Here is a 17,167-nt window from a genome sequence, read left to right on the forward strand (position 1 = left end):
ATATTTATATTACGTTTTTTTTGGTTTTCTTGTGTTACAAGTGACGCCTATGATTATTGTGAGTAAACCGTGAATAAACCAGTGAGTTTTGACCCAAAAAAAATCATAAAAAACTATTACTTTCAGCGGCATTATTAAAAACGCACTAGCCGTCTCTATGTTTTTCGAAAGTTACCCTCAATTTCTACAGGATGCCATCATTACATCCTGACATGAAAAAAGTGGGACCAAACAAAAAAATGTTTTTAAAATCGGTCCACAAAATAATGACTGAAATATCACTGGACATACCTACCATAGAGTACATTGAATATAGGGTATAGAGTCCTCAGATGCCATCTCCGCTTAGCGCCATCATGTGAGCAGATAGAGAACTACACCAATTATAATATATACCCATAATTAAAAATGAGCGTCGAATTACGTATATAAACCTATATCCATAGAGACATAAACATAATGTTTTCCTACTAGTATTAACTGTTCTTTAATTCTATTATTTTTTTAGGAATTCGGATACAAATAATAAAAACACAAATGGGATACATATAATTATTTATTGTTTCTCCTTTTGTGAACATAAACAACTCCGTCTCTTTGAATAGTCATCTACGTCAAAACCTCTAGTGGTACCCCATAACAATATATTTGTTGACTTACACCAATTAAATGTAAAAAATCTGCACGAAAAAATAAAAAAAGAACTCTACTAAATCTCAAGACAAGACATATATAACAGAGTTCTCGGAATCCAAAGTAAAGCACAGGTCAAAAAGATTTATAACAGTCACCAAAATCCATAAAAAAAGCCAGGTCGTCGGGAAAGATGAACGCAAAAAAACACCATGAAGAAAGCAGAAGAAATAAAACCGTTTCGTCTACAAAATTAAACAAAATGTCACAAGCCGCACAAGGTTATAATTTTTTTTTTAAAACCTGGCTTAAGATTACCTCAGAATCCTGCTGGTCAAAGTGCCTTAAAGCGCCATCTATTGAGCAAATAGGGAATTAAGGAGGCATATGCAATTTGTACTGAGGTCGTAATGTACAGACTGATTACACCCTGATACCTACTTAAAAAAACTTAAGTTATAAAGCCAGACGAAAAACGACTCGTTACACAGAATCAAAGAATACACAGAACTTCGACCATTATTAAGTTATGAACGAGACCTGCCTCCATACATTTGTTGTCCTCCTGCCTCGCTAACCGTTACCCCTCTGGCAAAGATCACAAAAGTCAATGATTACCTATAAAAACTGTTGTTGATATAGAATCGATGTTTCATTGTTGTAATCGTTTTCATCGTGTAAAGAGTCGTGTAAAAATGCCGGTTTATGTAGTTGAATGGCTTATAAACAACGGCCAAAAACTTTTAGTTTAATAAAATATGGAGTAACGTTTCATTTGTAAGTATTTCTAACTCTTGGAACAAAAACAATTTCTAAAAAGAATCGATTCTTTTGACGGAACACGATTCGACGAATCTTCGATTAAGTAATCGATTATTCAATATAAATATTTTGTGGATAGTCTAAACGATGTCTTGGTTAGACTATCCCCAATCTAACCAACACATCGCTTTCGCTTAGACTTTCCACTAACAAGGTAAAAATAGTAGTACTGTGTTAAATAAAGCCGTTTCTGAAAGAACTGTCTGAAAATCCTAAATCTTTATGATCTATACGGCTTGAATTCTTGTACCGAATCGTAAATCTATGGCTTGAATTAACACATCACAGCACATACGATGTTGTTTTCGCTTTTTAGTTTAGTAAGAACATTTTTTAAATTTAGAAGTCGGTTGTATTTTTTTATTACTCCATCTTTTACTAAACTACAAGTTTTTGGCCGTTTTCTAAGCCAATGTTATTTAGTGGTCGTGTGACTGACAACAACATTTAACATTTTTGCAACTGGTAACATTTATTTCATAATTTCATTTCATCAAATCAATTTCGCTAAGTGACCGCCGACCGGTGAGGTGAAGTGAAAATTATCAAAACTTTCGGCAATTTCGGTGGAAATAATTATTTCAAGGATATATAATCCGATCTTGATTTTAACTTCGTTGTTTAGGTAAAGTTTCAACTGTGGATAGATTACATAAAATGGTGAGTTTTTACTTTAGGCATTGCTTATTGCGTGCATAGCTACATAACCAAATAAATGATAGTTTTAAAATATAGCACGTAAAAATTACGCTCTATTACATTAATGGAAATGATAAAAGGCGTATTCTACGCACATTTCGCTATGCGATTGTCACCGGCATGCCTATTGCCTGTACCTGTAGCCATCTTGGGATCGGTAATGGCCGGGCGCCATGTCATATTGCTAGATCACATGTCCGGAATATTGTTTCAAATTCATAGAATTACTGTTCGAATATTCGGAAATAGTAGGTTATTATTTTAATATCATTTTTAAAACATGTCGATGCAATCTAATATGATTAACCAGCATGTTTCTCATCAGTAGACCGGTGAAATCGATAGCATTTCCAATCAATATTTGGTAAAAGTAGGTAATTGAATTTTGTGTTGCTGGGCCAGTTTTAACTAAAAATCGGTATTGTGAATTCATATAACATGAATTTATTAAATCCTGTATTGATAAAGATTTTAAAGGTTATGTTTTTATAATATAAAAAAGTAATGGAAGAGTTGCTTGCCTGCTTCGTCTGGTATCAATGTATAAAATACTTACCTATTAGTAAAAGTGCCCATCTCAGGCTTGTGTATGTTGTATATTAATTCTTATAGGAAAGTTTACAGTTCAACTCCATATTCCTAATGTAATATTAAATATATTTTTAAAGTTTTGAATGGATGTTGCCTCAAATAATATAAGCTTTGTGTCTTGATTAGTGTATAACTTATTGAGTAGCTAGCCTGAATTAGACCAAAGTCAGTTACTGAACTCTTAATAAAGTGAAATCAGTAAAGGTGAGTGAGCAGCCATTTTACGCCTTTTGTCTGAGATAATATGTTTTTTTTTAAATTGGTAAAATTAATTAAAGTTTTTCTAAATAGATGGACGGTGGAGTGGTGCACCCCCATCCAGGAGTGGTCCATGGTGGGGTGCCTGGCGTGGTGCACGGCATGCCAGTGCATGGAGCAGGGCCAGACGGAGAGCACCCCCCACATGGCCCTCGCCGTCGCTACCAGAACCGCCCCAAGCCACCCAACAATTTAGAGCGCCTGCCGTTGGATGAAGCTGCTAAGAGGGTATTACAACTAATCAATGTGCTTAGCTAATATAGAGTTTATTAGATTATCAGATGTTCATAGAGGAGTGGAGGCCAATAGGCTAGTTGACACTTTTTTTAAATGGTCTTATATAGTTCATTATCATTCTACTTGATTGAAATTTCTTTTTCACATTTTTTTTGAGATGTTATTACACGAAAATTTTAGTTTTTAATGTGTTTTTGACAATATGAGCCAAAATGCCTGTCAGCCTTGGTGGTTTATATTGCAACTGTTTCATGACGTCACTGTAACATATCCCTTACAAATGGAGAGTTTGACAAATATATTAGTTAACAATTAGTTTAGAGCAGTGATCAGAGCAGTGATAGCCTAGCGGATATGACCTCTGCCTCCGATTCCGGAGGGTGTGGGTTCGAATCCGGTCCCGGGCATGCACTTCCAACTTTTCAGTTGTGTGCATTTTAAGAAATTAAATATCACGTGTCTCAATCGGTGAAGGAAAACATCGTGAGGAAACCTGCATACCAGAGAATTATCTTCATTCTCTGCGTGTGTGAAGTCTGCCAATCCGCATTGGGCCAGCGTGGTGGACTATTGGCCTAACCCCTCTCATTCTGAGAGGAGACTCGAGCTCAGCAGTGAGCCGAATATGGGTTGATGACGACGAATTAGTTTAACATTTAGTACATCTAGTAACATTGTGATGTGAACAATTCTACAAAATAACCAGTTAAATTACAACTGGTTCTTTTGTAGAATTTAAGGTTAACGAAATAACTTACAGTGATCTTTCTTTCTAATGATTTAACACATAACTGCCTATGTCGTAAACAACCAAGCGTTATTGATACAGATGTCCAAGAACTGTGAGAATACCTATATCATGTACAGTATAGTTGTATCTTAGCATTTCTGCTAAATTACAACCTTACGATCAGCGGAAAAGTAACAATGTTACGACCTCTGCGTTCGAAAATGCTACTTTTTATTATAGCGAAAAGTCTAAAGCCATCTTAATACTGTAAATAAATAAAAACATATTGGATTTTAATCATCAGAAATTAATATCCATAGGTAGAGTTTGGCTAATTAAAGTAGAGACTGAAATCGCCCGGCATATACAGAGAAATATCTACTAATCTTTGTTAAAAATATGTGCGAAAACATTACTACATTGAAAAAAAATTAAATTGCAATTATCAAACTTTATTTAAATATTTGCACTATTATTTTGGGAACCCCCTCTATTTTGTTTTAAATTTGGCGGTCGATTTCAGTTTCTACTTTTATTAGCCAAAATGTACATAACTAATACAATTTTCTGTAGCAAAAAGCCCTAGGTGAAACATAGCCTTTATGAATGACGTCACGTGTTCATTTGTTGTGTTTCAGTGGCAAAAATTTTGCATAGATATTTTTTTGTTATTATCATAATTTTTACTGGTTATTATTGATGGGACAAAATAAAATATAGCTTATAATACTTCAATAATTTAGTTTAAACACTTTTTAAAAAAGAGGCGAGTAGCCTATTACCTGTTTTGATCAGTTATTATCAACACTAACAAAATTTCCTCCCAATACTGGTTGCTGCTAGGAACGGCAGCAGCTTTGCTTGGAGGTTTCTCCTTGTGAGGGTAAATGATACATAACTACAGAACACAAAGAGTATTTCTTTGTGGCACGCACTTGTCTTATGCAGCAATTTTTTTTTTTTTGGTAGTCAACGATAATGCTTTATATAAATATTATTGATTCACATAGGAAATGGAGTCACTGCCCATGAAGACACCTGTGTCGGTGCTCCAAGAGCTGTTGGCCAGGCGTGGCACGGTGCCCAAGTATGAACTGGTGCAGATTGAGGGCATGATACATGAGCCTACTTTCCGCTACCGTGTTACTGTCGCTGATTTAGTTGGTAAGTCTATTTGTAGTTACTTTACTATAAAAATTTGATACCAAACATTATGCACATACAAAGGGTTACAATCTACTGTATACATTTTCTTGGTCTTTTCACTGTAGAGGCTATGATTTACTTTTTTCTTAAAGAACATGGGCTAAAAGGAAGTTAATAAAACAAAATTTACAACTTTCGTTTTTGTTTTTTAATATTAGAAGTCTCAAGATTAACTGTTCAACAATCACTATTGTATATTAAAGATAATTACTGGTACCAACAGTTAAAGAGTCAGAAAGAAAGCTAATTAAGGAAGATAAAAGATATTCCGGTATGATGTCATGTAGAAATTGAAATGGATGTGTGTCCCGCTTCCATCTTAGATTGCATCAACATTTACTGTCAGGTGAGATTGCAGTCAAGGGCTAACTTGTAAAGATTAAAAAAAAAACAGTTTGTAATTTTTTCTGAAAATCTATACTAATATTATAAAGCTGAAGAGTTTGTTTGTTTGATTGAACGCGCTAATCTCAGGAACTACTGGTCCGATTTGAAAAATTCTTTCATTGTTAGATAGCCCATTTATCAAAGAAGGCTATAGGCTATATTTTATCCCCGTATTCCTACGGGAACGGGAACCACGCGGCGTTTACTAGTAATTAATAATATATCAACCTTGCAGCAATGGGTACCGGTAGATCTAAGAAGGAAGCCAAACACTCTGCTGCCAAAGCTCTGCTGGACAAGCTCACCGGTGCCACTCCTGCTGATCAGTCCACTAATGGAACTGTGCCTGAAGCGTATGTATATTTATTACATAATTAACTGCTAGTAAATTTCTTATATTGTAATATTTTGCTACATCAACAAGTAAGATCAGAGTGAATAAGCATCTTCTAGGCAAGCGCGTGTCACCTTAGGCCACATCTACACTTACCATCAGGTGAGTTCGTGGTATAAAACAAAGAAATGTAAAATATGCAAGTATGCAATTAGCCAAACAACAATTGTTAAGGGCTAACCAAATTTATTGTTAACTGTTAAGTTATTTAAGGCTGGCACTCTACTTTGTAAAATTGAGTTATTGCATCTCTTTATCAATTTCATTGAAAAATATAAAAATACATTATTTGAAATGTAATAATCTAATAGCAATAAATTTTTCTAACACACCCAAAAAGGAAACAAAAATTTACCAATTATAATCAGATGAGACAATTTCCCATGCTTAAGTTGATCAGTATAATCTGCATCCACATTATGTTTAAAATTATGACTCAGTTCCAAGTTAAACAAAATGCAATTTATTATCATTGAATGTTTATTAACTGGCTGGTGGGAGGCTTCAGCCGTGGCTAGTTACCACCCTACCGACAAAGACATATTGCCAAGCAATTTAGCGTTCTGGTATGATGATGTGTAGAAACCAAAAGGGGTGTGGATTTTCAATCTCCTCCTAACAAGTAAGCACCCATATAGATTGCATCATCACTTACCATCAGGTGAGATTGTAGTCAAGGGCTAACTTGTAAAGAATTAAAAAAAAAAAATATTTTACAGTTTTGCAAAAAATAATGTTTATTTTTATGCTAATCAAAGTATTGCCTAAGAATCAAAAATATTGCAATTTGCATGTGCTACATTGTATGGACTAACAAACAATATCTAATTTATTCAAAAAACTTCTAATGGAATCTTATCTTTAAGGAATTTAGCTTCTCTATTCAGATTCATACCAAATTTGGATGAACAGGTAGAACAACATTACCGGAGTGTTAATTTTAAAAGAGCTCTAAACTTAAATCCTTTTTGTCTCACTCTCTCTCTAATCCGCACAATGGAGCCAGTCAATCTATGAAATGCTCAAAATTCAAAATTTATTTATTTCAAGTAGGCTCAGTTTACAAGCACTTTTGATACGTCAGTTGACTATTTGTAAAGATTCTACCACCGGTTCGGAAGGCAGGTTCTGCTGAGAAGATACCGGCAAGAAACTCAACAGTTGCTCTTTTGAAGTCATACAGTATTATAATTTACAATTGATAACAATTAAATTACAATTTCTTATAGTTTTATTTCCTGTGTGAAGGTGGAAGCTGATCCAATGGCCTCCAAGCACCTTTATCGTTAAGGAACTCATCAATAGTGTAGTAACTTCGACTAAGTAAATGTTTTTAACACATTGCTTAAAGTTGTGCATTGGCAAGTCCATCAAAGTCTTGGGGATCTTATTATAGAAGAGTACACCCAAACCCACAAAAGATTTTTTAACTCTTTTGATACGATATGCAGAAATAACTAACTTATGCCCGTGTCTAGTGTCTGCTAAGATATCTGTCTCTCTGCAGTACTACAGTAGTTTCGTCCTTTGAGGACAAGCTGATGGGCAACCCGGTGGGCTGGCTGCAGGAGCTGTGCATGTCGCGCTTCTGGCCGCCGCCGTCCTACCACGCTGAGAACGATGACAACGTCACTAGGCGTAAGTTCATATCTTACTAGCGGACTTTAAAAAAAAGAAATCCGCTATTTATAGTGTCAAAATTAATAATCAATTCTTGATTCCCAGCTTACACCGATCAACCTCTGAAAGTGTGTCTTCCTTACCACGCGACATTGGCGAAGTTAATTGTACCCAGTTGGTACAGCAGCAAGCCATAAAATCAAAAATTGAACTGAATTAAATTGGACGCCCGCGGCTTCGTCAGCGTGGAATTTAGTTTTCAGAAATCCGTCTGGAACCATGGAATTTTCCTAACCAAAAAGTAGCCTATGTATACCCCGGGCTATAATATATCTCAATACCAAATTTCAGCTAATTCGGTTCAGTAGTTTACGCTTAAAAGAGTAACAAACATTCATATCATCAAAATATCAGTTTTCGCAATCAAAATCATCAAATATCGGGAAACCATGGATTTTTTCGCCATAAAAAGTAGCCTATGTGTTAATCCAAAGTAAAATCCATTTCCATTCCAAATTTCAGCCAAATCGCTTCTGTAGTAGCGGCGTTAAAGAGTGACAAACATCCATACAAACTTTTGTGTTATATAAACAATATTAATTTTGTGTAGTACATGTAATAAGGGTCCGAAATATATCCATATTAAAAACGATTTCATACAAATTAATAAATATTAAATTAATTTAAAAATTATGTACTTTATAAATATTTCCAAATGTATAAACAATATAAACGTCAAACTAATTATTAAATAATAATTTTGACAAACAATAAACAACCATCACGGCTGACAGCGTTTTGCCTCGTATTGTTATAAAAATTTAAATATTTATGTATTTACATCTCAAAAAAAATATGATATTTATTTTTTCAAAGTAGAACAATAATGAACAATATAAGACCATTTAAAAAAGTGTCACTATTGATGGTATTATTGTGGTAGGTCTGCCCCACGAGCGCCAGTTCACGCTGGTGTGCACTCTGCTAAAGCGGCGCGAGGTGGGCACGGGCAAGTCTAAGAAGCTGGCTAAGCGACAGGCCGCCTACAAGATGTGGCAGGCATTGCAGGACAACCCGCCGGAATCCTTCGTGCCCGAAGAAGAGGTATGTGCGACCAATAGGGATGATGACAGTTTTTTAAAATGATGGTAAGTGATAATGCAATCTAAGAAGCGGGCTAACTTGTTAGGAGGAGGATGAAAAACCACACCCCTTTCGTTTTCTACACGTCATTGTACTGGAACGCTAAATCGCTTGACGGTACGTCTTTGCCGGTAGGGTGGTAACTAGCCACGGCCGAAGCCTTCCACCAGCCAGACCTGGACATTTAAGAAGATCTCAATCGGCCCAGCAGGGGATCGAATCCAGGGCCTCCGTCTTGTAAATCTACCGCGCATACCACTACGCCATGGAGGCCAAACCTTTTTTAATAAAGTCCCGGGCAGTGTCACTTACAAGAGACTGAAGAGGCATAGTGTCACTGCATTGTCTCTTAGATTTGAAGGCAAAAGGTGACTGGGTCGCATTGTGATGACACAGATCAAGTTGCAGGATACATAAGAAGAAAAATGAAGTCTAATGTAACAAATAACTGATTGGCTATGGATAACTATGCGTCAGATTAAAATGCATTAGAATGTACCTATAGTAAGCTCCTTATCAAATGACTCATTGGGCCATTAATGTCTATAGATAGGGATGTGGGTGTGTCAGGATTGTTATCAGTAAATGTCTATCTTATCAGGTGTTATAAAATATTACAAAATTGCTGAGAACAATTACCTAATTTTAAATGTGCAAATACAATTTTCTTTTTATTTGTACATTTGAAATTCTTACTTCAAGGGCTCCATAGCGCAGTAGTGTGTGCATTTACAAAATGAAAGTCCTGGGTCCAATCCCTGGCTGGACCGATGAGGTTTTATTAATTGGTCTAAGTTTGGCTGGTGGGAGGCTTTTGCCGTGGCCAGTTAGCAACCGGCAAAGATTTACCGCCTAGCGATTTAGCATTCTAGTATGATGTTGTATAGAAACCATAAAGAGTGGATTATCATCCTACTCTACTAATCACTTACCATGATATTGTAGTCGAGGGCTAATTGGTAAAGAACAAAAAATTATTAGAACACTGATTAAAAGAATTGGAAGGTTCACATTGTTATTCATCACTTACTTTGCCTTCACAAATCAATATTCAATGTTCAAAAGATATTCATTATCAAATAAGTATTCAAAGTTCAAAATATTTTATTAATTATCAAATAAGCGTCCAAAGTTCAAGAATCAAATCAATACATTATTCAAAAAATGTTTTATTTGTTATCAAATCAATAGAATATTCAAGAAATTTTTTATTTGTTATAAAATCAATACAATATTAAAGAAATGAAGAAATGTTTTATTTGTTATGAAATGTTCTGGTGGTGGTCATGTTAGTACGTGAGATGGTGTGTGACATTGTTGTGTTGTTGTAGGGCGGAGTGGCGGCCCGCTACGCTGACCTGAAAGATAGTAAAATCTCCACCCTCACCACCAGTCACAGCCACAAGGTGTCGCAGTTCCACAAACACCTCAAACAGTCTGTCGGCCCCAACCTGGCCAAGTTGCAGGTATGTTTTGATTTCATAAGCATGCCTGTCGACCATAGAACTAATAATAACAAGGCTATAGAAGTGGCGTGTACATAATTTGATGTCATGGAAATAGAAAATGTATGTCTCTAAAATTATAAAATAATAGTTTGTCATGCTTTTCAGTAAAAGTAAGATAGGCAAGTATGGAGTTTGGATTGTGGTGGCTTTGGGATTTAGCAGTTTTTGAGTAGTTTCGTTACCAGTAGTAAGATTTACCTTAAGGGCAATCCTACGCTGTTTTTCAAAGGGTTGCACAAAGCTAAGTGTTTGACAACTAGGGGCATGATTTTTTATATTATACTGAGGAAAATGTAAGGAATATATTCATATTCTCCATATGTTGACAGCTGAGGGTCTGGACCTTTGTAACCTTGTCGCCTACCATACTTAGCCAATGCCCTATGCATGGAGCTGACAATCTATTTTTTTTTTTTATAAAATGAAGAGGTTTTGTCTATGGACATGTTGTACACGATATTTCTATAGCCTTGTTATTAGGATTTCAACACTGCCCTTGTAGCCAAGTTGCACTTCGATTCTCTTTCTACGATCGCAAACGCTTCGAAAACTAGAATAATGTATGGGAATGACAGATCTTGGTCACGTGAACTGTCGATAGCACATCTCATTACCATACATTTTTCTACTTTTCGAAGCGTTTGCGATCTTACTTGGGTACAGGGGCTGTTGACGTATCACCGAGTGAACATTATAATTTACTTTATTTATCAACTATATAAATATATTCGAAAGATATGCGCTGGCTTTAATGTAGGTGTCGTTTGAATGGTATTGAATTATAATCTTAATAAATTATACAAATAAATTATAAATTATAATCCTAACACATTTATCCTAATATATACAATGATTGAGCAGAAAATAGGTTTTAACAATTTATGGCTTAGCATTAAATGTATTAATTATATTATTATAATTAATTATTTATTAGAAATGCACAATTAACTATGTGATGTTGGGTTGAGACATCAAAAGTGACAAAAATTATCATCATCATCAGCTTTATAATATTAAGTATAGACTTGTTGTAGATAAATAATGTATATTGATGTTAATCATAATCAAGTTGCATATTAATTATGTAATACAACAAATCAATATTAAAAGACAATAAATCCTTCCTCCATCTTGCAGGTGACTCCGTTGAACAACAAGGATTTCAATTTTGTTCAATTCCTGCAAGAGATTGCTTCGGAACAGTCTTTCGAGGTGACTTATGTGGACATTGAGGAGAAGTCCATGACGGGCCGCAGCCAGTGCCTGGTGCAGCTGTCCACCCTGCCGGTGGCGGTGTGCTACGGGGCAGGCCTCACCAGCAAGGACGCCCAGGCCTCGGCTGCCCAGAACGCTCTGGAGTATCTCAAGATAATGACAAAGAAGTGAAACACATCGAAATCTCGCGACATCAACCGTGCACTAGTGTCGACCAACGCCACCAATCGGAAAAAATAATGACCACAAACAATTCATCCATTGGTTGACTTGTAGCTTCAGACTGCATGTTGATTCCAGCACTTGATGTTCAACTTACTGTAGTGTATATAGTTTTGCAATGAAAATTGAATTTATTATGTATTTATGTTACAATCAATCGCAGTACCGAATAAGGTATATATATATATATATTTTTTAACAATGAAATAATTTAAAATGTATTACACATTTAAACAAAATGTGTCATTATCTATTTGTTTACAATAGATAATTGAATTATTTTTTTTTGATTATTGAAGTTCAGTTTTAAGTTGCACATTATATTATCCGCCCACTTTAACATACTGATGTCATATTGTATTATAAATGACACCAGTATATTGAAGTGGGCGGATAATTGTGCCTCTGAGTATATATGAACTCTTGCAGTCTGAGTCTAGAAGTGTGGCACTGGTCCGTAGTGGGTGTCGCCGGGTCTCGAGTCTGTACTAATCTTTATCACCGCTGTCCATCTGAACGGCAAACATATTGCCCATGCTGCAGCACTTCGGGCTATGCTGTCTATCTGGCATATTTGCAGTGCGCTGATTTTTAATTATTAATCGTTTTACTAACAATGGTAGGTTCTCTCATGTAAGCGTTGTATGTTCTGAAGTCAGTGATACCTTTCAGTCGGTATTGGTTGACAAGTTCAGGTCAGTTTGCTACGGTGTATACAATCTTCAACGTTCGTACTCTTAAACTGCATTCAAGTTTGACCAATCATAGAGCACATCTGCTTATAGTTATTTTCCTGATCGCAGATAAAACCAGAATAGTAAAGTTTGACCAATACTATATGAGTATAGAGTTTAGAATTTTAAATTTTTAGTGTAATATGTGTGACCAATATTACAATATAACACACAGAAAATTTATAGAACCCGCATCGACTTTCTATAATGTAACTGTAACTTTAACTTAATAGCAGCGCTTAACCATCTGTTTGATGAGTGCTGGTCTAAAGTTGACTGTGACCTCGAATGTCTAAACGCTCTTGTATTACTTTATTAACTTAACGCTTTTTAGTGTTAAGTTAATAAATTAATACGGGAGCCAGTAACAGATATATACGACCAAGTTCCTCTCAAGCAGTAATTAGTAAGATAGATCAGAAAATAGTACCACAATAGTACTCGTGAACGTCAGCTAGGACTCTGCGGACCCCCCACCTTATCGCATTTGACGGTCATAAGGCATTATGATTCTATTCTCTGATATGTCCACCAGTTATATTTCGAGAAGACGGCCTCCGTGGCGCAGTGGTATGCGCGGTGGACTTATAAGACGGAGGTCCTGAGTCCGATCCCTGGCTGGGCCGATTGAGGTTTTCTTAATTGGTCCAGGTCTGACTGGTGGGAGGCTTCGGCCGTGGCTAGTTACCACCCTACCGTCAAAGACGGCATTGTACCGGAACGCTAAATCGCTGGCGGTACGCCAAGCGATTTAGATGTGTAGAAACCGAAAGGAGTGTGGATTTTCATCCTCCTAACAAGTTAGGCCGCTTCCATCATGATATTAACGTAATATGCACAATTTGTTCAGTAATTTGGTAGTCTTGAAAGCTTTTCGGGAGTTTAGAAAAATGTGATTTCATCAAACTAAATAGGGTAGGGAATATTCTCTAGTTTATTCTTTATTTAAACAAAGTCTGGTTATAGTTACACAATATTTTTTTTCAAATGAAATGTACAAAAAAAATATTTTTTACCAAATTTACATAAATGATTAGGCTGCTACCTCCTATTACAAGACGTGCAATTCTGAAGTATCATAATAATTATTTAAACTAAATGAAGTAATTTATAACCCCCAGAACGGCTGGACCGTTGACCTGGCTGGATTTTTTAAATCTTTAATTTTTTGGATTTGTCTTTGCCCCAAATGTATAACTGTGTAGGTATTTAACATATGAAAAATTCAAGATGAAAATATTATGAATATTAATAATGTCCTCATATATTTTTCACTGCATAGAGATTCCATCAAATGAACGTTCTAGACAGGATGTATGGCGGCGGGTCCGTCAGTTGTACAACTGAAACATATGTTGTGTATAAATTATTTATTATAATTTATATAATTACGAGGGTATAAATTATTTATACCCTCGTGTGATACGGTTTTTATTGTCTTTTACAATACTCGTCAGCTATAATTGAAGTTAATTATGAGAGTTGGTGTTAGATATTCATTTATTTGTTGAGAATTTAGAATGGGGTATTCGTATAAAAGTAAACCGTGATGTCAACTGGTGCAAAGCAATCGACACATTCATTTGAACTGAAAAAGGTCAATTGAAAACAAATGTATAATAATATTTGTTGCTTTTCCTAATTATCTTGTAATACAGATAATTAAATATTTAATTATTAAATATTTAACTTTTTATTAAATATTTAATTATCTGTATATATATGCCAAGAGAAGAATGAATTGAATTCAGCACATGTACATAGTGTATTAAACTGCCAATGTGCGAGAGTAAACAGCATAGCCCGTAAACATAAAAGAAACAAAGTATGGAGTGGTCATATTACAAATACAAGCTATACTTTGCATAGAATTAGTGTAATTTTCCCAGCGTGGAAATTACTCAATAAATAAAAAAAAATAAAGAAAAACAAAAAAAAAATAAAAAGAATTGTAAAAAAAACAAAAAAAAGTGTGGACTATAAATTTCCAGTTTAATATTCAGCATTATTTTAGGCATGTTTTTGCATTTATATTAAATAAAAAAATGAAATCATACTTACCCAAAATGTTAGCTTTTAATGTATTATAATAATTATGAAGTACTTCGAAGGTTAGTAGCCATCATGGTGTTTTAGTTGACGTCACTATAGATTTATTTGATTTTTTTTTCTTTGTCCGGTGTGTTAAGGATTTTTCTAACATGCTGAGCATTAAACGGAAAAATATTCTCAGCTGGTACAGTCTTGTTGACGAACTGCCGACCTTTGCTTTGTAGTTCTGCCGCTCGGTACAAAGTGCAAGGGTTGGAACTCGCAGGCGACGCCGCTCGCCGGTTCACTTTATTTACATTTCACCAGTGATCGTATAGGTTTTCTTTTTAAAACAATGTTGGAAAACTTTGCAGGGAAGCTGAGAACTAGGTGTTAGAGTGAGTTGTCTCACTGGAATTAACGGATGCGAAGTTAGGATCCCTTGCCTGTGAAAATGGGCATTATTTTAATGCAAAGTATAGAGGTTGTAACAATTCTACCGTACAGCGCCGTCGTCGCTCGCCCGCTCGCAGCGAGTCGACGAGGGCTCTGCACTCGCATAGTTTCTTTTAAATTGAATGGTGTGAGTTCGCCCTTACATAACATCGCACTGTTCAACTTAGAAAAGACTTATTTGGAGTAAAGGAATGGAGTTCTGTTCAACCAAGACCAACTAAATAAAATTATAATGTCCGACCATCGAGGCATCGAAGTTCACTTGTTATATTTTTATGTTTAGTCAGTCTTGGTTTTACTTTAAATGTAATTAACGTATACCTAGATTATTGTCACTAGTAAAAAACTTAACATGTTTCTCTCGCTTAACTATGTAGTTATTATATCATGAAAAGATGTATTTTCGTTTTGCTATGCATTATTCTGCTCTTAACAATAAAGTTTGGTGTTGCTTCAAATGTTTTTTTTTATTTTATCCGTATGTTTGTTGTCTTATGATCTAAGTGCTTGCGAGGCCAAACCTTAGTGATTAGTCACAGGGTTTGAGTCCTGAGTTGGGCTATCGACCGTTTCTATAAAGAAATTCTCAGTAGTAACGCGCAGTATAGAAGTCGGTCGTGTTACATTACACCCCGTGGCTCCACCGCCATTGGTCGACATTATGTTTCTCTTCACAAGATGTCTTAGTCGCATGTTAGGCATACAGGGAAATAAAAAACTTGAGAATACAGTGGAAATATAGCCCGTGACAAATAAGCTTTTTAGTGATAAAATAATTTAATAAATCGGAGTATAGTGCGAACTAATGAGCGCGCTCTGTGGAAACACCACATTTACTGTCATTATAGAGCAACCAATTATTATTGATAGTTTTATCACATTATTAAAATTATAGTGAAAATTCAAATAATTACCAGACGAATTACAATAAATATCATTTATTTAGAAGATATTTGGTTTCTTTTTAATTTAATTTCTGAAAGGACATTCGTGCTCAACAGTGAGCTGAATATTGATTGTTATTGAAATGAAATGTAAATCATGAAATCTATCTATCTAGCTATCTTAGCAGCGCCGGACCGAGGTAAATTTTAGAATGGAGCGAGATCCAATTATGGCGCCTTTCCTGTTTGCTCCAAACATTATATACTAGGGACGTTTGAAAAGTTCGTAGCCTAAGTTATATTGGAATGTCATACATTTTTAACCGACTTCAAAAAAAGGAGGAGGTTTCTCAATTCGACCGTTCGATTTCGATTCGATTCAAGCCGTTTAAATCATAAAGATTTTAACTGGATTTTCAGATACGGCTTTAATTAACACAGCACTAACTTGGTACCGCCTTCAAACTGATCAGAAGGTAGCACATACGATGTTATGTTTCGCTTTTAATTTAATGGAAACTTTTTTATGATTTTAAGGTCGGTTGTTCTTTTTTATTATTTTATTTTAAGTTACCCTCATGTTAAAGCTACATTATTCAATGTATAGCTATATTAATAGAATAAAATTTTATGCATTCATTTGCATTCGTTACGTTCCCCACGCGATCCCGTCAAACAAATCGTGACTAGGTACTCGGACTCGTATTTTTTAACATGAAAAAAAATCGAGTATCTTAATCTTAATAATAAACTTCTTCTTAATAATCACTGCAATGAAGAAGAAAGCTTTAGCAAAAAAAAACATTTATGAAGTCATGTTAAAAACTGAAGGTGAATTAGGGCCTTCGTATATATCGTGAACTTTATTCGGCCTTTGGCCGGTGTAGAATAAAGTTCGCGCCGCGCCGAGGGCCGCGCGTTTTTTGCGCTTGGGTAAAATGCCCAGCCATAGCCACAGTCGAAAGCCCTGTTACAAACCCCCCGCCGAAGGCCGGTCCAGAATAAAGTTCGCGGCCGAAGGCCGCGCGTTTTTTGCTATATATCCGATCTTAATGAAACAAAGCCTACATGTTGCCCTGGACTATGCTTAATCTATTTGTGAAACCGCATCAAAATCGGTTCAGTAGAACCAGAGAATAGCGCAAACATACAGACAAGAAAATTAAAAAAAATGTTTTCGTATTCAATTGTTCATTTCTAATTGCCCTAACTTGATTTTAGTTAAATTTGAGAAAAGTACAGACACTCGATTTCTACTCTTTTTATTATAGTATAGAAGATAGATAGATAGATAGATAGATTGATTGACTTTTAGGAAGATAGCTGACACTATTGGCATCTCAACAGAAGGCAAACATCACATAATCGCCTTGGCTTCTTTGAGTTGAACAAATACG

General features: G+C 35.4%; 2 protein-coding genes across 3 annotated transcripts in view; one reads left to right on the forward strand and one right to left on the reverse strand.

Moving 5' to 3' along the window:
* LOC112043590 (malate dehydrogenase, mitochondrial-like) overlaps positions 1 to 17,167 on the reverse strand; it is a 221,788-nt gene that overhangs the window by 40,538 nt on the left and 164,083 nt on the right. The gene's annotated exons all lie outside the window — the stretch shown is intronic.
* LOC112043544 (interferon-inducible double-stranded RNA-dependent protein kinase activator A homolog) lies at positions 1,977 to 15,344 on the forward strand. Of its 2 annotated transcripts, none has more exons than XM_024079012.2 (8): positions 1,977 to 2,115; positions 3,037 to 3,231; positions 4,981 to 5,134; positions 5,799 to 5,916; positions 7,465 to 7,595; positions 8,521 to 8,681; positions 10,052 to 10,186; positions 11,366 to 15,344. In XM_024079012.2, the coding sequence occupies exons 1-8, from the start codon at positions 2,113 to 2,115 to the stop codon at positions 11,612 to 11,614; spliced, it is 1,146 nt and encodes a 381-aa protein (XP_023934780.1). In that variant the 5' UTR covers positions 1,977 to 2,112; the 3' UTR covers positions 11,615 to 15,344. The 2 variants fall into 2 exon arrangements, with proteins under 2 accessions (XP_023934780.1, XP_023934782.1); XM_024079014.2 differs by lacking the exon at positions 1,977 to 2,115 and adding an exon at positions 2,332 to 2,949.

Source organism: Bicyclus anynana, chromosome 14, assembly GCF_947172395.1.
Source record: "Bicyclus anynana chromosome 14, ilBicAnyn1.1, whole genome shotgun sequence".
Taxonomy (NCBI): Eukaryota; Metazoa; Arthropoda; class Insecta; order Lepidoptera; family Nymphalidae; genus Bicyclus; species Bicyclus anynana.